The 26372-nt window shown below is 37.8% G+C and overlaps 1 protein-coding gene across 1 annotated transcript in view; it reads right to left on the reverse strand.

Moving 5' to 3' along the window:
* DHX36 (DEAH-box helicase 36) overlaps nt 1–23937 on the reverse strand; it is a 31888-nt gene extending 7951 nt beyond the window's left edge. Inside the window, exons 1-17 of the mRNA XM_065411424.1 lie at nt 23734–23937; nt 21923–22044; nt 19041–19233; nt 17920–17958; nt 16411–16581; nt 15176–15255; nt 13875–13949; nt 13518–13684; nt 12745–12826; nt 11934–12074; nt 9621–9723; nt 7139–7223; nt 3986–4002; nt 3541–3605; nt 2090–2233; nt 1193–1310; nt 218–316 (exon numbers count right to left, since the gene is read on the reverse strand). Coding sequence (XP_065267496.1) covers nt 218–316; nt 1193–1310; nt 2090–2233; nt 3541–3605; nt 3986–4002; nt 7139–7223; nt 9621–9723; nt 11934–12074; nt 12745–12826; nt 13518–13684; nt 13875–13949; nt 15176–15255; nt 16411–16581; nt 17920–17958; nt 19041–19233; nt 21923–22044; nt 23734–23937 — 1905 coding nt within the window. The remainder of the gene's footprint in view (nt 1–217; nt 317–1192; nt 1311–2089; nt 2234–3540; nt 3606–3985; nt 4003–7138; nt 7224–9620; nt 9724–11933; nt 12075–12744; nt 12827–13517; nt 13685–13874; nt 13950–15175; nt 15256–16410; nt 16582–17919; nt 17959–19040; nt 19234–21922; nt 22045–23733) is intronic.
* Between the last annotated feature and the right edge of the window lie 2435 nt (nt 23938–26372).

Genomic DNA, 26372 nt, shown 5'->3' on the forward strand with positions numbered 1-26372 from the left:
GCAGTAAAGTACAGCTTGGATGCATAGAGCGCCACTAGAAGCTGAGTGGCTCCAATAACAAAAATGCATATAATGAGCAATGTCTAAATTATCTTATAATAAGGTAACTCAGCAACATTACTCAGTAGTGATCTTAGAGTGACTTCTGTAGTTCGATAAGTCAACACACCGAACCTGAACATAACATGTTCTAGCATATGTTTAAGTATTAGTTTACCAGTTCCATTAGATGATTTATGGACAACATCACAGCTTCACGAGATGGTGGATCCATGAGCCTACTCAGAAAATAAGCAATTCCACCAAGCCTTAGAATCTGAAATAAAAGAGATGCAAGTTCTGACAGATGTGATTCTGAGTTATGTGTTACCATTAATTCAGTACACATTTGCAGACCTCTGAGAAGCTACTCCCTAATTTGCAAAGTTACTAATACATCAGAACTTTTTAAGTTTGAATTTCACTAGGTTAGTACTCAGATTTATCAAGTGTTCCTTTATTTTCCTACAATCAGTTAAATTCTGATAAAAATGAAAAGGTATTATTGCAGTCACAAGTTTTGTTTAGGGATACACTCCTCATCTGAGGTACACGACCAGCACTTGTGGCAACAATTGTTACAAGTCACGAACTTCATCATTTTTGCTTAAATTATCTCCATGACTTTACATTTGAGGATGTGTGAGTGATAGCAAATAGTTAGCCAATTTCCCTGAGAATTGCCGTGTCAAAACTACTAAAGAAACAAACTCAATAAAAGTAATGACACAAAGCGGCAAGCCAGTGAACTCAGTCAGTTTTAATTGTTTTTAGTAAGTTATGTGACACCCATCTTTAAGGTGCCATGTCTTATGACCTGCTGGTGAACAGGAAGAAAAAAAATTCTCTGGCTTGTGGGCATATGAATTCAGGGAAACAGCATAATTCAGATTTACTTTAATAGAGTTTGTCTTTTATTTAATATTAAACCAGGTATTTAGGAGACTTTAGCACAAATATACTTAAAAGTGCGGTCTGTCAAATAGTCTGTCGAAACAACAGTTGTAATCGGTTACATCAAGTTATGCTTAGGAACAACCTCAGGCTCAGAGTAAGTTTTTGAGCATAGTACCTAATGCCAAACCCTTCACTCTCTTATCAGCATGGAAAGTTTCTAATATATTAGAACAACTAACCCTAATCAGATAATTACCTTGATTTGTAAACAAAGTTCTTCCAAAGGTGTCCTTAGGATTTCCGGTAATTGATAATCATCCAATAGGCTGGCACGTAGACCATTATATAGATGATAACAGTGACCCGGCTGGACTCTAATATTCAAAATGTGTAAGAAATATTTTGTCTTTCAACAATACTTACAACTACATTGACAGCTTCTCCCAAACACTCAAAAATTAATAGTATATTCCCCCCAAAATCAAAAATTTCCAAAATTCATAGTATATCCCAAAACACTTCAAGGCCTTAAAATAAAAGTATACAAGTTAAAAGGTGTATTCAAAAAAAGCAATTTCAGAGTTTTGAAATACAATGAAGAGCCAATAAGGCAGAAGGATACAAGAGGAATGTTTCAGACAGCAGGAGCACTAGAGAACAACAAACCAACAGCGGCAACATGTAATGAAGGAGCAGTGAAAAGGTTGGAGGGGGAGCACAGACAAGGTCTATGAGCTAGACAACAAGTGCTCCATGTAGTGTTCGACAAGGAAAGCAGTTTTTAAGTTTACAGACAAATTTTTGCTTCAATATTCTCCCAAGGTGTAAAGATGAAGAGGTAACATAAGACTACTAACACCATGGAGTTTAAAAAATTCAGTACTCCTACTAGAAATATTCAAAAGCCAATCAAGTTAAATAAGAAGTCATTCCCAGAACTATGCCAAAGTCATTCCATCAGTAAAAGAATGAGAGTCTCATAGGCTTATGCTTTATAATGGAAAGTGAAAAACAGAATAGAAAGTGTCTTAAGATACACTACTGTAATTTATTAGACATTAAAAGTTCTCAACTTCCAAGGTGAACAAATTTGTTTCCCTTTTAGAGTTTATTGCCATAGAAATTTTCTAATATCGATAGTCATTTCTCTTACCTTCCTGCTCGACCTTTCCTTTGTTTGGCATTAGCTTTACTAACCCACTCTGCTGCCATTGTGCTAATGTTGTTCTGCGTATCAAAGTGAGTTTCTTTTATTTTTCCTCCATCTATAACGTATACCACATCATCGATGGTAATGCTGTCAAAAATAAGTGGTTTTCTTATCTTTACAGTATGCATAGAAAAGTTAGTCTACAGAGTGCAGGATATACTTTATCTACTTGCAGTATTAGATGATGCATTATATTTACAAACTTCATTGGTGTAATTTTAAGTGCTCTGCAAATACAACAAATGAAACTTACTTGCTGCACGTCAAAAAAAGAGAGGGACAATGCTGCACACATTTTATAAACATTCATTTCACATTTCTCTGAAGTAAGGCTAACCAGCTCCTGCTCTGCTGAAGCACAGCAGCAAGTGTAATATTGTGATGATAATACTTGGTATCACTCACTAGTAGATGTCACATTACCATCGAATCATTCTAAAAGGGGCAGATAAGTGGAAGATTTGAGTGTTTTTTAAAAAACACATTTCATATACCAAAAACAGTAAGTTTAATTCTCCAAAACCATGCCATATGCTAAAAGAATTTCTAAAGCTTTGCCATGAACTGAAATTGACACTTACATGACCCCCTGTAGACGATCTCCATGCTTCAGCAGGACTCATAGCTGGAACTATCTGGCATAGTTTACATTACATGTTATAAGAAAGTATGGAAGATTTACAGAAGGGTCCTCTAGTTTTAAATAACTATAGAAGGCAATGGACAGAACTTTAGAAAATGGAAGCATGGTAAAAAAGGGGCTACTGTACATTAGCTTAATTTATATGAAAAGTTTGACCAATACTTAAAAAGCTTCAAACGTCTAATGATGGCATCATGGAAGCTCATGTTTATTGTCTAACTTCTATATTTTCACAGTTTACAAGTGAAAAGGTGGTTTAACTGTCAGCTCTGCAAACTCAACATGGGATCTTACAGTCAAGTTGTATATTTTCTTAATCATGAACTATCAATGTTCTGTCGTGGAATGTAGTCGACCGTCATGTTGATAAGCAATGCAAAAAAGAGCCTAACCAGGCCCTGCAGTGGTAACAGGATTTAAATAAAGGGGTAAAAAGCTTGTCAGGAATAGTAAGTAGCTCAGATTAATAATACAACAGATCTGTTCACTGAGTCACTTTATGACCATTCCACAGACCAATCAGCTTCCAATAAAAAGGTCTGAAGATTTAATCAATCTAGTCTAGAATATTTATAAAGAAAAATTCCCAATTCACTGTACCACCTATTTATGAATAACCAAATGCATTTTATTAGAAATATATAACAGTTTTCAATTTTACTTTAATGTTATGATTTAGCATTTATTTTGCAAAAATTGTGTTGTTTGACGCAAATGTGGCTACCTACATAGAAACAAAAATATGTTTTACCTAGTCTCTGCAATGTTGGTAGCAATTACAATTTTCCGTACTCCAGGTGGGGTCTTTTTAAAAACCTGAAAAAGATACATAATTAACAGAAGTAAAACAGACTATTTATCAAAACCAAACAAAGCACTGTTTTGTATGTGCTAAATAATGCCATAATTAACACCATGTTCGAAGGTACATGCAGCAGTGCCATCTGGATAGATAAGCACTATAAAAATACAAATCGACTGTTTACTACAAGCCAAAGAGAAATTTAACATTCACTTAGGTTAATTTCAAATTATGCACAGGCTATATTTGAAAAAAACCAAACCAATTTTATCTGCAAAATCTATGTGTTTAGAAGATTTCACTTAAAACAAGAGACATTTACTATAATTTACCAATGTTTACTATAGTTTAACACACAATAAAAGTTAAGAATATTGTAAGTAATTAAACATACCTGTGTCTGGTTAACAGTAGGCATCAGTGAATGCAGAGGTATAATAATGAACCTATCTGAAAGTTAAAACAGTAAACATAATGGTATGTCATGGAAACTCAATGCTGTACAGCAAAACTAAATCATCTGGACACATTCCTCATTCCTAGTCACCTTTCTTCAAACTGGCATAAATGTACTTTCCAGTACTTTGGTAATACATCATCAATATACCTAACGATTCTTTTGACCACATCCACATCCAGCTAAACTGCATTAGTCTAAATTTTCATTGGAGAAAGGGAATGAAAAACTTACTAAATACAGAATTATGTCCCTGTCTGAACAAGTCATATCTGTGTTAGGTTGTTCAGGATATGAGCATCTACAATTAAAGGGAAAAAAACCCACACACATTCCTGGGCCAAACAGCAGCATATTAAAATAAGGTTTAGCTAAAATAATGCTGAGGTTTTTGACAAGCATAACTACATGGCAATCATGCAGTTTCTCTTGATAAAGAATTCACTTCTCTCTATGAACAGTTTTCCATTTTGGATGTAGTACAAGTCAGATTCATGTACCATCAATTCAAGAAACATGTTGATTCAAATGGAGGGAGGGATAGCTCCGTGGTTTGAGCATTGGCCTGCTAAACCCAGGGTTGAGAGTTCAATCCTTGAGGGGGCCATTTAGGGATCTGGGACAAAATAATCTGTGAGGGACAGTACTTGGTCCTGCTGTGAAGGCAGAGGACTGGACTTGATGACCTTTCGAAGTCCCTTCCAGTTCTACATTTCTATGATTAAATGACCACTCAGTTACTGTGAATGGACTAAGATTCTGAAAACAGGAGGGGTAAGCCTGTTCTATATACACTACATTAAGGGCAGCAGCCTTAAAAATTCTGCTCAAGTGTTAACCTTGATTACAGAGCATTCTGTTGAGATACAGACGTAACACTTTCATTTTAAGATCTTTTTCTTAAGTGCTGCAGGATTTTGCAACTGTGACAAAATTGTACCTTTGTGTTATGACTTTTTTAATCCCCAAATCAAATGGCCTATGAAATACTGCAGTTTAATTTAACTGATACCTTATGGAAAAATTACCAGTTTCCATGGAGTTTTTAGAATTTAACACACATTTCTAATGAGCTGAATTATGTGATCAGTTGCATCTTCAATCCATATTCTATCACATGCTTTGTTCAGGTTCCACATTAACATATAAGCAATACTACAGAGAACATAGGTGGCTTCTGCTGGCAATGCAGTACTGGCTGGTTAATGACAGATGAAGTGCTTAGTAGGAAGCTGACTGATTGTCAGCGTTGAATATATGAGCCAATGGCCTTCTGGTAAGTCAACAGCAAAAAGAAGAGAAAGGCGGGAGTCAGCCATAGGAAAAAATTTTAAACCATTGTCTTTGGTTTAATTCTAAAAATCATAGCATCTATTTATTGTGGCCCTCTAAGCATATCTGTGCTGTAACATCTGTATCTTTAGGGTAATTTTAAGATTTTGAATAAAAAGGAAACTGGTAAGATCTGTGGAACAGAACTTGCTGTATTATATTTGGGACTGGTTAGCACAACTTGAGAGCTTCTAAATATGCAAAAAACAAAAAATCATTTAGCATCAATTCTGCAGATACTTGATTGAAAGCATTTGCAATATACCAAGAGTGGTGTTTAAGAGATCATCTATCTTTACTGTTTTATCTATACCTAGTATCAAATGTAGCAACAATTTGTTGCTGTGGAAATTACCATCTTCGGTATTATCACTTGAGGTAGGAATGAGTAGCAGAAACAGATATACTCCATGTTTGTGTTTTTATACAATGGTAGTTTGTACACCCGTACTCTTGTGATAACTTACAAGTCCAGAAGTGAATGCTTTATATATAGGCATGGCTAAATTCAATTTTAATTTTTTTTTTAAATTTCAATGGATAATAATGTTTTAAAGTATATTTTCAATTTCTAGAAATTTAAATTTTTCACAAATGCAGGAATTATTGGGGGGCAAACAATAGGGGTTCAGACAACTATTTAATGAGAGTAGACAATGAGATTCAAAAAAGTTAAAGCTTTATAACTATTAAAAATCAAATTGTCAACATCACATCAAAATATACAAATTAAATATCCTTAAATCAAACTCTAATAAGTCCTCAAGCAGCATTTTTCTTACTTTGTCTATCTGTAAATTTCATTTGTCATTGATAAAAAATTTTTTTGGTTGGTTTGTGGGTGTACTGTGAAATCAATGTTTATAGATAAAGTATAGATAAAATCTAATCCTTCTAAGCCTATTAATATACCAGTCCACTTCAATACTTAGGCTATGTCTATACTGCAATTAAAAAACCATGGCTGGCCCATGCTGGCTGGCTTGTGTCAGCTGACTCAGGCTAAGGGGCTGTTTAACTGAGGTATAGACGTTCCAACTTGGGTTGGAGTCCGGGCTCTGGAACACTCACCTCACAGGGTCCTAGAGCTTGGACTGTGTGAGATGGGAAGGTCCCAGAGCCCAGGCGCCCATCTGAACCGCAATTAAACAGCCCCTTAGTCCGAGTCAGCTGACACAAGCCAGCCACAGGTTTTTAATTGCAGGATAAACATACTGTTAGTTTCCTTCAACAATTCATCTTGTATCATAGGCAGAAGAGCGATTTGAAGAAGCAACACTTCCCAAACCATTGGTATCTAAAGCACAGGGCAAACAGTTCAGTGTCAGGAGGGAATAAAGGCATCACTGGGGACGGGAATATAATAAAGCTTCCTAGGAGAAACAAGTTTTAAAGGAGTTGTCAACAGCAAAGGGGAAGGAAGAAAGGAAAGTTCACATTTGGATAGAGATGGACCATCCAGGAGAGTTCTGTGTATGAGAATGGACAGAAGGAGGGAGATGTGGGTTTTAGAGTCATCAATATGGAGATGGAAACTCAACCATGGGAATAAATGTCACCGGCAAGATCTTTGGATGAACGACAATACATAAGTGCAAAGATATCGTATATATAATGATAAGCACAGAGAGGAGAGAGTTAGGAAAAGAATAGAGGGATGCCAACAAAGGTGGGGGAAGCTGATGAACCAGAGAAGTTGCTAAGGAAATGGTCACTAAGAAAGAATAAAATGCTATTCTTATAATTATTTTTTACCTGACTTAAACATGACTTGTGACATCAAGAGGTCATGTAAAGTGCTAATATTGTCCCAGCCTGGGAGAAACACCAGTATTGCACCATCCTATATATGAATGGAAAAAAAGATTAAATTACACACTAATTACTCAACAGTTGTATGTTTGTGTAAATATCTTGGATAGATGACATTTAACTTGAGGCACTACTGAATCAAATATTCCACAAAATTTTATGAACTTGTTTTTAAACAGGAGTGACTGTATAAATTTTATCTGGATTTTAAAAAGATTCCAATGGAAATCTGAATGAAAAACGTTCTTCTGTAGTGTTTGCAATCCAAAATATTGTAGCTTTGCACTAGTTTGAGAGACTGACAGTGCAACTAAATAAGAGAACTATAAACAAGTTTATTTTAATTTTCCAAACAAAAGAATGCAAAGCAAGCAGCACAAACAGCAAAAAGGTTTTACTCTCAGGTTTTAATTATCTAATGAGTTATTTGTAACATATGAAATCTGATATTTCTAAATATTTGTTTGATACCTGACAATCCCTTTAAAATAAGGTAACAGTCAACAAATGTGCTGCTTGTCCAAAGAAGGCAGAATTATTCCATGGTCCACTTACTTCTTCCTATAATTAACTCATATTGCAGTGCTTGATATTTGTTACACTGTCTCAAGTGTAGAACCTTTTTGACAATGTATATAAGTCATTGAAATATCTTTTTCTCAGAATTTCATTAGGGATTTTAATCACTAATGTATGCCTGCATATTCCATGACATACTTTCCCAAATAAAAACCAGGAGAATGAAACTTGAATTCTAAATACGATTAATTTAAAGAAAAAACAAGAATTACCACACTCAATCAGACCCAATGGCAATCTAGTCTGGTATACTGCCTCTAGCAGCAGCAAAAGCATGATGCTGCAGAGGTAAGCAATACTAAGAATTTAAGTCCATTTATTTTTAAGCAAACAAAACATAACTGATTGTGTTAGATGTGTAATTAGGCACATACAGAGGTGTAATGGGCTAATGTAAATCCAGGATGAACTAAAAAAATACAAATGCTGTATTAAATATTAATACTAAGTTTATAGTTTACAAGTTAACAGCCTTAAAACAGCCGGGACAAGAGCCTCCTAGTTGTATGTGTAGTAAACATCTGAACTAATAGGACACCATTAAGTTATAATAATTCACAGGCTTCACTGCATCAACATTTTTTAATGTATCTGTTTACACAGCTGAAATAATTTAAAGTCTATCTGCCCAGCACATGATACTGTAAAGAAGTAAATTACAACTCAAAACAGTACAGTTAATTTTTCTACCCATTTGTCAACAAAGAGCAAGAAGGTGGAAGGCTGGTGATTTACTTTTATGTTCATGAAGTTTCCCGGCAGTGTTTTTAAAGTGATTTTTGCACAATTAAATTCTTCACTACATTCTTTGATTACTACACTACTGATGTTGATTTTGACATACACTGAGTGCAACAATGAATTTAAAGATACCAACTGGCAATAAATTCATTTAAATTTTATGCTACCTTCCATCAAAAGACTGCAAAACACTTCACAAATCATTTATTAAGCCTTAATATCCAATTAAACTATTACCCCCACTTAACAGACGAGAAAAAACAAGTTGTGTCAGTGTCAGAACTAGTAGGAGAGCTCTGTGCTTTATTCACTAAACAATGCTCCCTGTCTAGGTAATAAGAGCTACGTAATATGGTTCAGTAGTTATCACTAAGAGAAGCATGAATTTTTAGGGTAAGATTTTCAAAGCTGCTATGAAGATTTAAATGCAAACTCTTGTCAATGGCCCCTATTCAAAGGCACTTATGCACATGCTTACTTTAAGCACATGCTTAAATCTTGTTGACTTCAACAAGGCATGTGCTTAAGTGCATTCCTGAATCAGGGCCTTAAATGAAAATTATGCATCTAAAGCCTACAGGTGGTTTTGAAAAATCTCAGCCTCAATTTAGTGATGTAACCCCAAATAATTTCCATCTATGTTTTGACATTTTTAGTGACTGCTGACCACAGTGCAGAATTTCCTGAAATGTGGTGTCATGTTCTAACATTGTATCATTTTCCCATGGCTGTTAAAATAGATCACACCTAATATTTCTATTGTAACACTACTGTAAGCAGAGAAGAATCTTAACTTAAATATTTTATTTGAGTGAGTGATTTTGTAAAGAATATAAATCCAATGGGAACATGTACAAGCCCATATAAGGCTTTTGTTCTTTAGATATGTAGCTCCTAGTGGGAGGAAAAACAGTTTGCTACGCAATATGACCTGAGAACATTTATAGGATTGATTGTTAGTGGCAGATTTTTGGTTTCAGCATAATAATTCAAATCTATAATTACAATCAAGCTTTGTGAAAACTGTTAAACAGCATGAGTCAAATGATTTAGCTAGAAAGAAAATTAACTTATTTAAATACGTTGTGCAAATCATACAGCAACTCACCTCTTCTTCTAGGACAATGTGTCTGATAAGTGCTGCTATAAGGTCAAGATCAATCTTGTCATCATCCATCATTTCTAATGCATCTATAGTACCTGCTGAATACCTATAGATAATGTGTGTACATAATGACAAGTCTTTAAGGAAAAAAAAAAACATTCACTCATTTCAAGTGTTTCTATTACAAGGCTATTGCAATTTGACAGCAAAGAAAATGCTGTATTCTTGTATGATATAGTTCTCTTTTGTTTATACACTAGACTTACATAGATCTATACCACATTTTCCCTAGATTTAGAGTCTGGAATAATGTGAGAGCTTTAGGACAATGATACTTTGCTCTAAATAATTTGAGACAGTTAGGTCACACTATGGCATACATCAAATTAGTGCAAAGTAAGACTACATAACATTTAGCCCAAGTACTTAACATATACAAAATGTTTTGAGTTCCATTGATAAGTAAGGTGAAGTGTCAAGTTTCTGACTATAACATGTCCAAATTAAGCTAAATTAATTATTTGGTTTAACAAAGTTGCTGCAGCTGAATATTTCATGCTTCACCATTCAAACTAATTAACTGCCTCAGGGACTTAACTCTTCAAGCCAGCAGTTATCCAATCAGTGAAGACCTTGGAATGCATTATAAATGTGTCACCATTAAAAATCATGGAAGTTCCAGCAAAGAGGGGAAGGAAGAGAAGCCTGAGAGGAGAAAGTGGTGAGGAACATGTTGCCAGCGACGGCTCCAGGCACCAGCGCTCCAAGCGTGTGCCTGGGGCGGCAAGCCGCGGGCGGCGCCCTGCCAGTCCCTGCGAGGGTGGCAGTCAGGTAGCCTTCGGTGGCATGCCTGCGGGAGGTCCGCCGGTCCCACAGATTCAGCGGCGGGTACGCCGAAGCCGTGGGATCGGCGGACCTCCCGCAGGCATGGCACCGAATCTGCGGGACTGGGGACCTCCCGCAGGCAAGCTGCCAAAGGCAGCCTGCCTGCCGTGTTTGGGGTGGCAAAAAAGCTAGAGCCGCCCCTGCATGTTGCACAACTTTCTTTAAAATAATTTATCCACTGCTTGAATGCTGTAAAGCTCTGAAAAGTGGGGCAAAAAAGGTGTTTACTGGGTTCCTGAAAGGGAGATCTTCCTTCCTTATCCCTGTCAAGACCTTTATTGAAGGAAAAACAGGTGAGACATGAAGGGGTTAAGATAACTTTTTCTCCCCAGTCACCCTATTTCCCTTCCCCCTCCTGCAGGAAACTACTCCTCAAAAGCCTGTGGGTAAGAAGGCTTAACTGCCTGGGATATTAATGCTGCTACAATTTGGTTTTCTTACCATAGCTGACCAATGCATTTTGCTCAAACAAAATCTCCTATAGAGGGACATGTTTTCAAAAAGAGGTCCATTTGCAAAGCTTGTAAATGGAATTTAGGCTTCCAAGTGGTCATTTACGGGTAGAATCTTTGTAGTTGTGTGTTCAAGTGTAGGCAAACCATTGAGCCACATATCTATAATTCAGTTTTGGAGTATGGCCTCAGAATGGACTAAATGGTTAGTGAGGTAGGGAAGAGAGAAAGATGTAATTCGTGCAGTCCTGGGAGAAGGATTGGCTGGGTTGTCCATTCATAAAAAAGGGACTTCTAGGATGGATTATTCATGCCTCTTGAAATAACCACTGTAATGTCCATGAGAGTAAAGCAGTGTAAGCAACCAAAGGGAAAGGACTGAAAATCAAAGAATATCAGTTAAAATGGTAAGTATAACAAAGGTTTGGTTTATGTTATTTTTAATCCAATTTATTTGTTTAGAGGTTTATGACAGAATAGTCGGAAGAAAAGGATGTCAAAAATATTTTTTTAAAAGTTGTGGAATGTTTACTCTTCTGTTTTGTTGATTTGAGGCCAGACTACTAGCAGTATCTACTACAAAGGGAAAGATAGAGCAAGTACGAAAGCCATCAGGGAAAGAATTAGGAATCAGAGTATAAGCAGCCTGACAGTTTGATGAATAGAAAGAATGGTGGACTATACATGTGCATGCCAATAGAAAATGGCTGATTGCGACTTCTTCCCCTATGTCAGACTTGGAGTTTGCAACTTTTAGTTTAACCAAGCATGTGTGATACTGTGCTAGTATGTCATCATGACACACTTACACTTAGCATTGAACTGCACTACTCACAATGTTATAGCCATCTCTATGTAACTGGTAATCATGTTATAAAAACTAATTAATTGCATATTATAATCTTATATGTCTCAGCTGTAGAAGTACATGGATAATTGATAATACCTGACAGCATAAACGTGAACAAATAAGACCTACCTTCCTCGCAGCTGCCTTAGATAATCTGGCCATCGTTCTCTATAGATTTCTTCCTTCTCTTCCTTTTCTGGTCTGCTTATCTGTCCTTGCATAAAGCCCTTCTTCCGCCGTGGTCTGTAATCTGTATCTTCTGGAGTATATCTAAAAGTACACATTTATTATGGTCATTTAATATTTTATTTTAATTTAAAAATTAAAAAAAAACTTCTTAAAGGCTAACAAATACATTGGTGATTCAACCCACTGACAATAACGTGCAAGATTTTAGTTGTAACTTGTAATATTATGCTTTAAAGAAAAACAGCTGAAGAAGCCTTATCTACAAAGTGGGCTCCATTTCTACAAAGCATAAAAATAGGGAGAAAAAGAATTATTGAACTTACAAGAAAATTATTTAGCTCAATCTAGCTACCTGAAAATGCAAAGATAATCAAGCATTTTAACATGAATAACTGACCTAGTTCGGGAGGGGGAAAAAATAAACCAAAGGACTTCAAGTTGAGAATCTTATTTTGACTACTGATAGCATCTTGCTAAAAATATGATGCCATTTGTGAAAACACAGAAAAAGCTACTGAATTTTCCATGGTCAAAAAGGCTATTTTTAAACAAGATGTCTGCCATCAGTTCAGAAATGTCAGTTATCATTTGAAACAAGACCGAAATACACATCAGTTTGTTCATGGTGAGATGTGACTTGCTACTGTGGAAAAACCAGCCTGCTAGGCTGAGCAAAAGTGATCATTCTATGTATGTGCCTAGTAGCATCCAATACAGTTATGTGGATCTTTACTTTCAGAAATAGACTGACCTTAACTTTTCAATTACGTCTTCCAAAAGATATTCCACAACAGGGAAAGTGAATCCAGGTATATGGATCATGGGACAATTGTCTATTGAGGAAGAGTGTAACTTATTAATTCTTAGAAAACAAATAAAAAACACTATTCTATATCAAAAATAGTTAGAAAAAATGTCAAACAGTTCCTTTCTACTTAACTGCATACCTATTAAGTTTGATTTTCATGTACACTTAATGCTTGAGAAAAGTATCAAGTTAACACCCCCAGAAAGTCACTAAATAGACCAGCACAGGCAACAGCAATGCATGCTTCCCTATGTTCTAATCAATGTGACTGAAACCCAAGGCAGATGAACCACTTGTACACTGGCTGGCATACCACAGGAAGATCTGCACTGCCAATCCACTCACTCATGGCCTCTAAGGGTGCTAAATGAGAGTTTTAAAAATTAAAGATAATGCCAACCTCTGTTTGGCAACTTATAGTGTGTATTAACCTCTACTGTTCTGAAAGACATCTCATGGAGGAAAACAAAAGCAGCAACATATAACCATGATGGGATAAATCAAGGAACTTTGAAGATTGCACCCTACTTTGAGACCTCTTAACAGGTGACAGCTACAGCTAACACTGAAATAATCATTATTTTTTATTTAAGTCAAACCCACACTTTTCTTTTTTTAAAACTGCATTATTAAACAGTACAAGTCCAAAATATATATAGCAAATATTAAGTATGTTACATATCTTATCAATATTACGGTTCAAGCATATCACCCACCAAAATATTCTGAAAATTTCTCAGCATTCAAAGTAGCACTCATCAGTATTACTTTCAGGTCTGGTCGAACATTTAGAAGATCTTTAATAACAGTCATTAAGACATCTGATTGAAGATTTCTTTCATGGATTTCATCAAGAATAACATGACTAACACTGGACAATTGCCTAAAATAAAAGAATGCAAAGTTGATAACATTTATGTTTAGCAGAAGCAAGGCATTAAAAAGAAAAAAAAAAAAAAAAACACGAGACAAGTGCTAAAGAATGGAAACAAAACAAAGAACCATTAAAAAGCTAGCTCACTAAAACTCTGATATTTATATTTAAAAAGAAACTAGTGAATACAACTACTTACTTGTCTGATTGGAGCCACTGTAGGACGATTCCTGTTGTACAGTACAAAATGGAACCTTGTTTCCTTGGTAACCGACTGAAAAGAGATGCATTAAGAATTCTTGAATTCTCTTTTCTAATATTTTACAAAGTACTTTAAAAGCTCCAAAGCAGAATGCACTTTCAAGTGTCTATAATGACAATCTACATCATTCAACTTATTCTCTAGGCCTGTTCATTTAGAACTAAATTAGTGCAAGAGGGGATTAAGTCAGGGCTAGGCCATAGTATGCCTATGATGAGGAATGGATCATTTGCAATCTGACAGTACCAGGCTTTACAGCCATTATTTGTCACCGTTTCAGGATTAGCTTTTCTCTACTCATCCCAAAATGTTGTTAGACTAAAAACAAGGCAAAATATTGTTCTCTGTTAAACAGCGTTTATACATGAGAATATAATTTCACTCCACGAAGAATTTTACATCCTGAATAAAAACACCTGTGCACAAAAACAACACTGGAATATCAGATTACAACTAGGGCCATATTCTCTATTTTTAGCTTTTTAGATCCAGTTTTTCATTTAAGGATTATTCCAGATACATCAGTACCTACACTAAAACCCTAAGCCTGCAAACACTGACGCAACATGCTTAACCTTACATGATGTGAAGTTAAGCACATGCATAAGTGTTCACAGGATAAGGGCCTAAAGCTATTGACATTTTTAACTTTTAACACTCCCTTCTATATGTCCATTGTAATAAGGTTGTTTCCAGATTGGAAACTGCACATGCTGTGATTTGCAATTTGACCATTCAAATGGTTTCCAGTGTAACCGGGATTAGTACACAAGATATTTTTAAGTCTTTGAACCATAACATTGTTTTGTTCTTTCTCTGCCTCAACCGGCACCTCTTATCTCAACTTTTAACAGTTTAAAATGTGCATATTGATAGCCTGTTTACCCTGTGCTATTTGTAATTCTTCCACCACATGGTGTTCATTTTGTTTATCCCCTTTAAATTAACAGAATTACAGATGTAAACTTGCTCCCTCATGACAGGAAAGTAGACTATACTACAAAAATTGGCTTCTCACCAATTTAAGTAACATTAAAGTTCAACCATTGTAGTCAAGCTTTCAAGTAAGTACTTATTTTTCCTCCCAACCATGTACTGGAAAATTACTCAGGAATCTCCTCTGGGTGAAAGCAGTTAAGTATGTTCCCTCTATGTTTAAAATAGTATTTCAAATTTTCCTATTTGTCAGTTTACATTCAAGTCAGCATACAAACACCAAAAAACCCCCTATCAATTACCTCTGGAGACGAATCTGGTATCCTGTACTCTTGCCATTACCACACACTTCTGCCCTTTCAGCTGCAACTCTCTCTGCCACCTTAAAATCAAACCAAATAGCATCATGTTAAAAAAAAAAAAAAAAAAAGGCAGCTTATCTTCAGTAGGAACTATCTACCATGAAGAGGTTACATGTCAGTTTATAACAACACAAACTACCTTTAATACCCTCTGCTGATGGATACAGCACTCTTTTGCCACAATTCAGGAACTGGTGTAGAACCCAAAGTATATTTCAAAAGACAGTGGAGCAGTTTTATATACGATGGAACTAAAGGTATTTCAATCCTCCCCCTTATAATTTAACAGCATGACATGCAACTCTTCCTGGGTAGTGGAACTCCTCCTTACAACCCTGCACCTCATATTTCTACTTAATGGAAACTATGCATTTTGTACATTCTAGCGGTCAAACTTCACGAGATCAACCAAGCTGAGAAATGCTCGCCTCTAATTTTCTTTATCAATAGTTTTAGATCGAATTGTTTAGCAATTGTTAAGTAACATTAAAGTTCAACCATTATTCTGTGACTATTATTATTATTATTCTATGACTATCACACAGTATTGAGAAATGAGGCTGAAAGCATAGAAGAAACTAGTTTTTGAAGCTGTGCTGCTTCATCCAGTAAAGTGATGGGAAAACACTTTCTGGGCAGCTCAAGAACAGCAAGACATAAGGTATCCAAAAAGCCAGAGTCCAAGTACAGACCCTTTCATGTTTTCCTTTACCCTTACTATGCCCATATTAGGTAAGAGTGCTGAGCAGGAAACCCAACTAATAAGACCCACAAAGGTCTATAGGTAAGCTCTGGGTGAACTTCCACTACCCTTGCAAGTTGCACAGACCTGCCAAAGAGTTCAGCTTCAATGCTGTTTACTTCAAAAGAGCAACACTGAACTCCAATCCTGCAGACACATACTTGCTAGCCCATAGGCTTCAATACAACTACTCAAATACATTAATTATAGGTGCAAGTGTTCAAGGAATTAGGAATTAAAAATTGTAAACTCTTTGGGGGAATGACACATCCTATATGCTTGTACAGAGCCTAACAAAACGAGGCCTGGTTCTGATTAGGAACTTTGGGCAGTAGTGCAATACAAGTAGTAAATAATTTGTCCCACAATTTCTCTATTGCAAAAGGAAATTAATATTCAAAGAAACAATTCAGTTTTTCAGCACTGCACTTACTGAGATAGCACTGATCCTCCTAGGTTGGGTACATACAATCCTGCAAGCAGATCCTTTCCCTCTCTCTATATAGTCATCCAGAATGAACTGAGTAACTTGTGTAGTCTTTCCACAACCAGTCTCACCACTGATCACAGTCACCTGATTATTATTTATCACAGTTACGAGTTCCTATTTTAAAAGGAAAAGAAAATGTAATGTTATGTTGACAAAAATAGTCTTTTTAAACTGTAGAAGGCCTTCTATAATTCCCTATTCTTTTGAATTCAGTTTAAAAGAACAAGCCACAGTACTTTAAAGGGACACACTTAAATACCCATTTTATTAACAGTTTAGGGCCAGAGTCTCAAAGTGTGCCATGCACTTTAAATATATGACTAAGGCCATGCACAAATTACTTGAGTGGACAGAATGAATACTATAATTTATGAAAATAGGGTTGCATAATTAACAATCCTGCACAAACACTTTGGTTTATGAACAAAGAGGGTTTGAAACCCCTTTGAAAATATAGCTAGCCCTAGATAATTGAAAATGAAAGCTTAACTTCTCACTTTTCCTGTTTGTTTGGCTTTTGCATTTCGTTCAGCTCAGTCACTGAAGAGAAACTGGTCTGTTTCTTGTTTGTATTCAGCAGCACTTTCCATCTCACATATTTTATCACAATGTTTCAGTGTTTGTGCTGCAATCACAGCAAGGGGATGTTTAAAACCCCACAAAAAGGTTACTGGAATTTGAAGAGCAATGGAACTATTTGTTTCTTAGATTTTTGTCCTTTTTTTAAAGAGACAACTAATAAACCTACAAACCAAAGCTTATGGAGTACTTTCACCCTGACGTGTAATATACAAGTTATTTAAACTAAGATGAAAATAACCCCCTTTGGCTAAAATGGTCGTTAATTCACTGATTGTGCATAGGTAGCATAAAACAGCATGCAGCCACAAGAGTGTGATTTAGAGACTAAAACGGAATAAAGATGAATTTAATCAATGTTCAATCATAACTCATACAAACATATCATGACCAGCAATAAAAACAGCCATATCTGGCAATTTAAGATATAATACAGTAAATAAAATGTGTCAAATAGCATGCAATATTTTAAAAGTTAAATCTGCAAAGTGAAGGATGAAAAAAGCTATATAGTATTTTAAATATACTTGGTGCTCATGTCTGGTTTCCATGGCGACTACTGTCTAGCTGTAAAACTGTATGGTTCAAAATAAGCAGAGTGAGCTTCCCTACATTGCATGTCTATGTGCCCGAAATCTTTTCTAGAAAGAAATTAGCTGTAATTATGAAGCCTCCCACGTTCTGCCGTCTTTAGAAGGTGGTAAGATTCTTTATAACATTTCCTTTAAAGATATTTCAAAACAGAGACCTTCTGTTATAAATCTGGGTCCAAAAATTACATTTTTAGTCTGAATTACAAACCCTTATTTTCCTATGTTTATAGGAAAATAGCAGAGGTGCACTGAATTTCAAAGTAAAAATAAATACATTTACCCTTCTTATCCCATATGAAGGAAGTTTCTCTCGGAATCTCTGGGGAAAAAACAAAGTTATATTCATTTTTAAAATACACTTATGCTTTGGAGGTAAAAAATACAGTAAATTTAACCTGAAAAAAGAACTTACTAATATAACAAGTTGTACATGCTTAGACCTAGGTCCTGCAAACACTTATGTGCATGATTAACTTTAAGTTTGTATGTAGTCCAGCGAGACTATTCACATACTTACATATGTGTGTAAGCGTTTGCAAGATTGGGGCCTTAGAGTCATATTATGACCTTCTGGATTTGGCTAGAGAGGAATAATTGAAATCAGCTGATATGAGTCCATCCTCCTACATAAGACCTTGAAAGCAGAACAGCACCACCTTATGATAAACTATGACAAAAACAACTAATATGTCCAAATCAACATTGCCTTGTTCTTTCACCACCAGCAGAGCCACCAGCATGATTTCTAGGCCATAAACTGGTCTAAAGGTGGATTACTGGTTTTATGGATGAATTATCTAATTCATTCACTTAAAAATAATCATATCATATGCTGTCCACTACCTTGCATTTAAATTTTAGCATTTTAGGATGAACTTCACATGAAAATTATTACACAAAATACACCTCTACCCCAATATAATGCTGTCCTCGGGAGCCAAAAAACCTTACCGGGTTATAGGTGAAACCACATTATATTGAACTTGATTTGATCCACCGGAGTGCGCAGGCCCCCCCCCACCCCCCCCACAAGCACTGCTTTACCGCGTTATATCCGAGTCCGTGTTATATCGGGTCGTGTTATATCGAGGTAGAGGTGTTCATGTTTATATTCAGAAGTATTCACAGGATTTTTAATATTTTCCAAATGTTTTACTATTGCTAATTGCCATGTACAAATGTTTATTGAAATGATGGACAGCTGATAAATTGCATAAAGTAACATCATGACACTGTCAAAAAAAAGTATTTTCACGTAAGTAACACCAAACAGATTTTCATGACACTTTTCCATTAACGAGGGTATCAAAAGTAACTAGTTTTTGCTTATAAAAATAAAAAACTATTATAAATAAAAACATTAGCATCAGTTGTGTCTTCTAGTTAACCATTATCTAGTACCTGCATTTCAATGTATCTAGGATCAAATTTCTTCTTTCTTAACTCTTCTCTAAATTTCTCATTCAAATCAATATCCGGCTCATTTTCTTGAAAGAGATATTCTGAATCTCGATCTAGGAATGTTTTCTCCAAAATTGGTCTCCGCTTTACAGAAGTCTTCGCCAAAGTTGGTTTCTCTACAGGTACGTCTTGACTATATCAGAAACAAAGATTTGGTTATAATGCAATTTCCACATTAAAATCTTTCTAAGAGGAGATAATCCAATATATGCTTGGCTATTGAAACAAGTACAAAACAGGGCTCCCTTTGATAGATTCCTAGTCCATCTCTTTTTGAAAAAACAAGGCTACAAGCTTAGTTGGCCTTTGTGGGGGAAGGCAATGTGTCTTAACTGTCTTGCACTTTTCACCAAAAATATACTTGAACATATCAACTCAGGCATAGTTTGAAAAAGTCCACTCAGCAGAGGTAAGTACAAAAGTTTCCCTGGTGAGCATGGGGACGTTATCAATTTCTGCAAAATTTAAGATACATGTAAATTAAATTTACTAGACTATAATTTGGTAAAGTTGTTTTTACATGTACCAATAGAAATACAGTATTACCATAATTAAAATTATATATTTTTTCAAACAGTTTAACAAACTATTCCACTGCGGTGTTTGAAACCCAATCACTGCCATACAAGCCATCTACAAGTGACACTGACTAAACAAAGTTTTTTTGAGTTTCATTATTCAAGCTGAGAAAAATGCAAAAAGGTATAAGAGTATAGTGACAAGTAAATAGGATTTTTTAAAGCTCTCAATTTTAATAATCTTTGGTGTTAAAAAGACTGTCAATTTGAGATATAGTCTTTTTTTGAAGTTAGTTAAAATTCATTTCAGGTACTAAGCTTGCCAGCACTCTGAATTTTTATGGCTCTACAAATTACTTTTTCCTGCTTTTAAAAATATTTATCCCCATTGCTATGTGAAAGATCCATACAAGCTGTGGAAAACTAGATACAAATTGCTGTAAAATACATGAAATTTATCACAGTAGCAGGTAAAAAATTCAGATAGAAGAGTTACTGCTAAGCAGATGGTGTCTATTTTATCCCACTAAAAGTATAAGACTTTTTGTTTACAACATAGGATTATTACATTGTGTCCCTTTAAGCCTGTATCTAAAAATAGGTTTCTCCTACTTATGTAGTAGAGAATACGGACTGTAAACCAATGTAATGATGTCTGAGTCTGCAGACAGAACTACTGCCTTAGCTATTCTCACTGTCCCATCTCATAATTGGATATGACTGGAAGATTAGGACCATAACTTTTTTCTTGTGGCAGAGTGAAATTAACAAGATTCTGGTGGTTAGTTTCATTACGGCTATTGAGACTCCTGTGGGTAGAAATGAAATTGTCAAGAAGTGTGCCTATTTCACTTCAGCTTGGAAAACATTAACTGAGGCTGAACCTATTCACAAGGAGAACCCCCCCAAAAAATGGAGGCCAGGGAAGAATAGAGTAGGATAGTACTCTGCACCCCAAATGCCAGAGGCAGAGTTTCAGCACCAAAGCCATTCCCCCAACAGTCTTTGGGGTGGGAAAGAGAGCACTCTTCCCTTCCAACAGCAAGGGGAGCTTCAACATTTATCAGATACTTACTAGCCAGAGTCTGATACTCAAGATTAATTTTGATGTTTTAAGAGTATGCCAGGCCAAAGGTAATTAGATACCTAACTCATTGATTTCAAAAGTAGTTTTGGCACATAAACACGCTTAAAAATCTGGCTTCAGGGACTTAATTGTGCACTCTTAAAAGATCCAAGCTGCAGTGTAAAGAGAGTCAGGAATTCTTACTACATCTAAACTGAGTAGGAATAAATACCACTATAGCTTCTACAGTTGTTGCCACTGATGGTGAATTACAACTATAAAGTTTGCTAGCATAAGACCAGAGAGAAACTGTATCAAAAAATGGAGTTCACAAGCATCCTTGGAAGTCCAGCATCCTGCCCCCTCCCTCCCAGCAGCTGGGAATGAAAAGAGGTAAATCTGTGGAACTCACTGGGTGAAGATACCCCCTCTTCCTCCACCTCCTACCCCCAATATTAGTATGGCTCTTTGATTTTCTTTTTTTAACCAAAATTTCCCCACATTTTACAAAAGCTATTATTCAGTATTTTATTGATTTTCACCCGAATTTGCAAGTACATGAAAATACTGGTTACATTAAGAAAATCCAATCCATTACATTAGGTAGATGTATTTATATTATAGTAAATTAGTCCACGTGTAAATGCGAGACTAAGTAAGGCAGTTGTTGGAAGATACACACAGAGACATAGGTGTGCATATGTGTACATCCTGTTGATGTTCAGTTCATTAAATAATCCACAGCATTACACTGCTTTTACTTTCAATATTCTTATCTTTTCCACTATTTGTTGCTTCTTCCTGTCATCCTGTCCCCCCCCCAACACTAACCCCGATATTTATCGGGAAAACTGTGAAGTTGATTTTTTGTACCAATTTTCAGCCATTTAATTTTTGTAACAAACACTTATAAATGCCCAGGTAAACCAAATAAAAACCAAAAATGAAGGTTCTTGCCTATTGGCTTATGGTTAGTATGTTTAGTCTTCATTGTGGGTAAAAATTTCAAACCCAGAACTCAAGCATAACCTAGAAAATTGTTTGAAAGCAATGGTCATACTAATTATTTCCTCTACGAGTTACTACATAAAAAAAATAATCAGCATTTATAACATTTTATTTATTTAATCTAATCCATATGACAATGACACCACTTTTAACTTTAGCAGTTTCTACTGAAATCTTTTGCCACCATTTTCCAAGAGAGAAACAGATAGCATAAGTAATTGATTTTTTACCCTTCTTCCTCACCGGACCACCATGACACAGATTCTTGTTCTTTTTCATTTCTAGTCTGGACAGTATTCAGCAACTGTACAATCTGTTCTTCCCTGTGTTCATCCATACGTACCACAGCTCTCTAATTTGAGGAAAGAAAAACAGCTTTTCCACCAGTGTTTAAGAGCATATAGTCATGTTCAACATTTAGTTGCATGCTTGGTTTAACTACAAAAATGTTTTTCATTTTCCTGCAATCGTAACAGTAGTACAATGTATGGGACTACTAAATTAAACTTGTTTATCCACAACGTAGAGGTGAGTAGGTCTTTTCCATCATGCCACACAAGACATTTTAGCAACCACACAGATTTTGACTTCTCTATATACTTACAGTCAAAGTCATGCACAAATTATTATTTGTAAGAAGGATTTTTAAGCGGTGATATTCTTTGCATTACAGATATAAGGAGAACCCAAGTTTAAGAAACTGAGATATATCATGCTCACCTCTAGAATGCTAATCTTTTTAGTCACTTTGACATCCCAACCCCCCCTACTTACAGTGAAACCTGTTAACAGCCACCAAGGAGACTTTCTCTGACCATTTTAGCAGGTTAAGACAAGTTTTGATGTATTTAGGTCTTTTCAATGTTTAGCTATTAATTACAAAACCAGAATAATAAATTTTTCATTGCTTTTTAAAAAGACTCTCTCTTCCTCTACATTCCCTGCCTCCTATCTTTTCTGCACCTCTAGACGTGTACATATACTACAGAGAAGTGTTATTAGAAATACCTGTGCTGTTGCATACAATACTGCCCATAGCAGAAAAAAAACAACCCCTGAGAATCCTCAGTTTTCCCACTACAGCTCTTTATGTTGCTGCTAGAGAAGCAAAAAGTGCAAGAGCAACCTTTTCTGCAGAGGAGTTTTAGAAACAGGGATGAGTAAAGCACACAAACATGAATAGTGTTCTTCCATGCTACCTGCTTTTAACCATTTAGCTTTTCAGACACAGGGGTACTTCCTTTACAGTTTTCTGGAGTTTGCATAACTATCTGGGAGAGGATAGCTGAAAGAGGGATAAGACACAGCCTGGAGCCAGTTTCAATACTCAGCAAACTCAATACAGAATATCATCTTTAAATTAAGTTATGTTCTCTACAGATTACTGTAGTAGGGCGGGTTGGGTGGGGTTTTTTTGGGGAGGGGGGCGCAAAACCTTAAAAACTAACTCTGTGTGCCCAAACATTTCATGACACTTGTCTTCAGAGCAAAGTTTTGTTTCTCGCAAACTTGGCTAAAATTCCCAGGCCTGACCCCGGCCCAAGCGGCACAGCCTACTAGCTGTCTACTGTCCTGCACCCTAGATAGCTCAAAGATCAAGTGCTTTCTTTATGGATGTAGTCTGGTACTGGGGGCGGGTTTGACTGCAGTATTTATGCGGCTCCGTGGCTGAGACCATCATGTGCCCCCTCCCCCAGGGGGGGGTCACAAATAAGTTGGGGGTGTGTACGTGCATGCAGAGAGCGACAGACCACACAACAGTAGCTGACAATGGGCCCAAGGTCCAGCGCAGCAGAACCCGGGCTGCACCCACTCACCGCCCGGGCTGCACCCACTCACCGCCCGGGAAACGTCCCAGCGCCGGGGGACCGCGCCAGGGGCTGGCGGCCCGTCAAGCGGGGAAGGACGAGGGGCAGAGGGAGAAGAGCCGGAGCCGGGGAGCAGCGGCGGCTGAGCCCCGGGCCCAGGAGGAGGAAAGGAGCGAGCAGGACTTGGGGGCAGCGGGGGGCAAGAGGCGCCCGATGCGCGCCGCGGCCGTTACCTGCTGCCTGTCGGGCTCTTTGCTTTTCTGGCTCTGCTTCCGCGCGTACCACAGCCCGATGTCGCGGCCCTTGAGGTGACTGGGGTGCCGCCCCCGGCCCCCTCCGCTGCCCCCTCGGCCTTCGTGTCCCCCCGCGGAGGAGGAGGAAGGCCGGGGGCCCCCTCCTCCGCCGCGGCTCCAGTCCCTGCGGTGCTCGAAGCTCATCCTCCTCCGCTCGGGTCGCCGCACGGGGGCTGGACAGGCAGCGGACCACCCGCAAGACGCCGGCAGCAGCGGCTAGCGGAACCGGAAGTCGACCGGCTCTTTCCCCTTCCTCACTTCCGTTCCGCCTCCCAACGTCTCCTAGGGCGCCGGCGTTTCGCTATGACAGACATCGTCGCGCTATCCCCCGCGGGAGTGGGTGGCGCGCGCTGCTTGTTCAAGCCTAGCGGGGAGCGCTGTGGCGGATGCGTTCGCGAGTTCAGGGGCGGGGGGTCTTGTCCTGGGCCAGCGTGTCCCAGTGGTTAGAGCAGCGGCCTCGTAACCCCGGCTGCGCGCATGGCGGGGGGGCTTTGCTAACTCACCCTTTCCCTCCCTTCTCTCCTGTCTGTGAAGCGTCGTGGCTGTCTCACTATGAGCTCACAGGCCCTTTTCCTAGGCTGGGTTGGTCACTGTACAGGGCTAGTACAGCTGCAGGACGCAACCCCTGACTCAGAACTTTTCTCTCTTTGAGAAAGAAAGCCTAGAATCGATGTCAACCCACTCTGTTAACTCTGAAACCTACATACAACAACAGTGTCCAACCTTACCAGCCAGAAATGTGGGAACAGTGTAAAATGCAGGGGCTACTACACTCCTTTTACTAGTTATGTCACACTTAAATAAAAGCTCCACGTAAAAACATACCTGTAGATGTAACCCACACACCTCCTGGGTGTGGTGTTCTGTCCCCTCTAATGTCACCAAGACCACTGAGAGATTAATGAGTCTGCTACAGCCCTAGCTAACAGCCATGTGGCTTTTGGCTCATGCATTAAGCCTCACAGGTCCCAGGTTTGACCCCGCCACCAACCTGGGTCTGTTCATGTTACATAGACACTGAAAATTTTTCACTACAGTCCTGCAGCACCCAGGCACCTTGCTACGGAGTAGAAGCCATGTGCTGCGCTGTCAAGTAAGTGCCTTAAGTTAAGGAGCCACTATCAGTAGTTCTCAAACTTTTGTACTGGTGACCCCTTTCACATAGCAAGCCTCTGAGTGCGACCCCCCTAATAAATTAAAAACACGTAATATATTTAACACCATTATAAATGCTGGAGGCAAAGCGGGGTTTGGGGTGGAGGCTGACAGCTCACAACCCCTCAGGTAATAACCTCACAACACCCTGAGGGGTCCCGACCCCTAGTTTGAGAACCCCTGCACTAACTCCAGGAGCACAACAGACAGGTGGAGACTATGTACTGGAAGCTAGATCAAGTATTGCCACTATTCTTGGGCATTGTCCACTAAGACAAAGTTATCACATTACACTATTGTGATGTATATGTTGTAATGTTGCATCATCATTTGCATCATCCCCAGATAGGTTTCAGGGTTGTTGTAATGTCCTGAAAAAGTAGGACAGCCCTAATAGATTTAGTACAATGGCTTGAGAGATTTATCTGGGCAGAAAATACTATACATCTATTCTAGTTCATTGGGTTATCATAATTGATCCTCTATTGCACTGGGAGCCACCATACACTATTTAGCAATTGTTGGTAGGGAGAATAAGCATCCTAATCCCTAAAGCAGAAGGAAATTGAGAGAATGCTTTAATTAGGCAAGGAGAAAATTGTCAGGGAAAACAGCAAAAGCAGAAATTCTGGCTGCTTAGCCTTGCTGTTAAATGACCTAGGCTGATGGAAGCAGAATGGTTATCTGAGGGATTTATTCAGACAGTTTTAGGACAGGTCTACACTAACCCCCTAATTCAAACTAAGGTACGCAACTTCAGCTACGTGAATAACGTAGCTGAAGTTCGAAGTACCTTAGTTCGAACTTACCGCGGTCCACACGCGGCAGGCAGGCTCCCCCGTCGACTCCGCGGTACTCCTCTCGTCTAGCTGGAGTACCGCAGTCGACGGCGAGCACTTCCTGGTTCGACTTATCGCGTCCACACAAGATGCGATAAGTCGAACCCAGAAGTTCGATCGCTCGCCGCCGAACTACCGGGTAAGTGTAGACCTACCCTAAGTCAAACAACTTGGCCAACTCGGCTGAAATCCAGGCTTACAGCTCTGGATGAGGTATTTGCCTTTTACTTTTCATATGAATTTCTGGCAGTCTGTGTTTTAGAAATGTTCTGTTCTAACAGCTGAAGTCAACTTAAAGATTTCCAAACATTTAAAAACACCCACCCATTCCTGTCAAGTGGTTTTTGTTCATTGTAGGTAACACACTTCCTTCTAAGACCATACACAACCAGTGTCCCAGAATAGTCCTTAAGGGTGCTGTGCTGTCAGAGGTGCCAACTTTCGTGAAAGACAATCCATGTTCCATGGTCTGAAAAGATTCAGTATTATTTTTCACAAGAGTATGGGTATTAACCCCAGTGTCATCTCTAAATAGAATGTAACTACTCACATTGGTATCAACTTAAAAATGTGCCCTGTAGTTTC

The sequence above is a fragment of the Emys orbicularis genome, chromosome 9 (assembly GCF_028017835.1).
Source record: "Emys orbicularis isolate rEmyOrb1 chromosome 9, rEmyOrb1.hap1, whole genome shotgun sequence".
Taxonomy (NCBI): Eukaryota; Metazoa; Chordata; order Testudines; family Emydidae; genus Emys; species Emys orbicularis.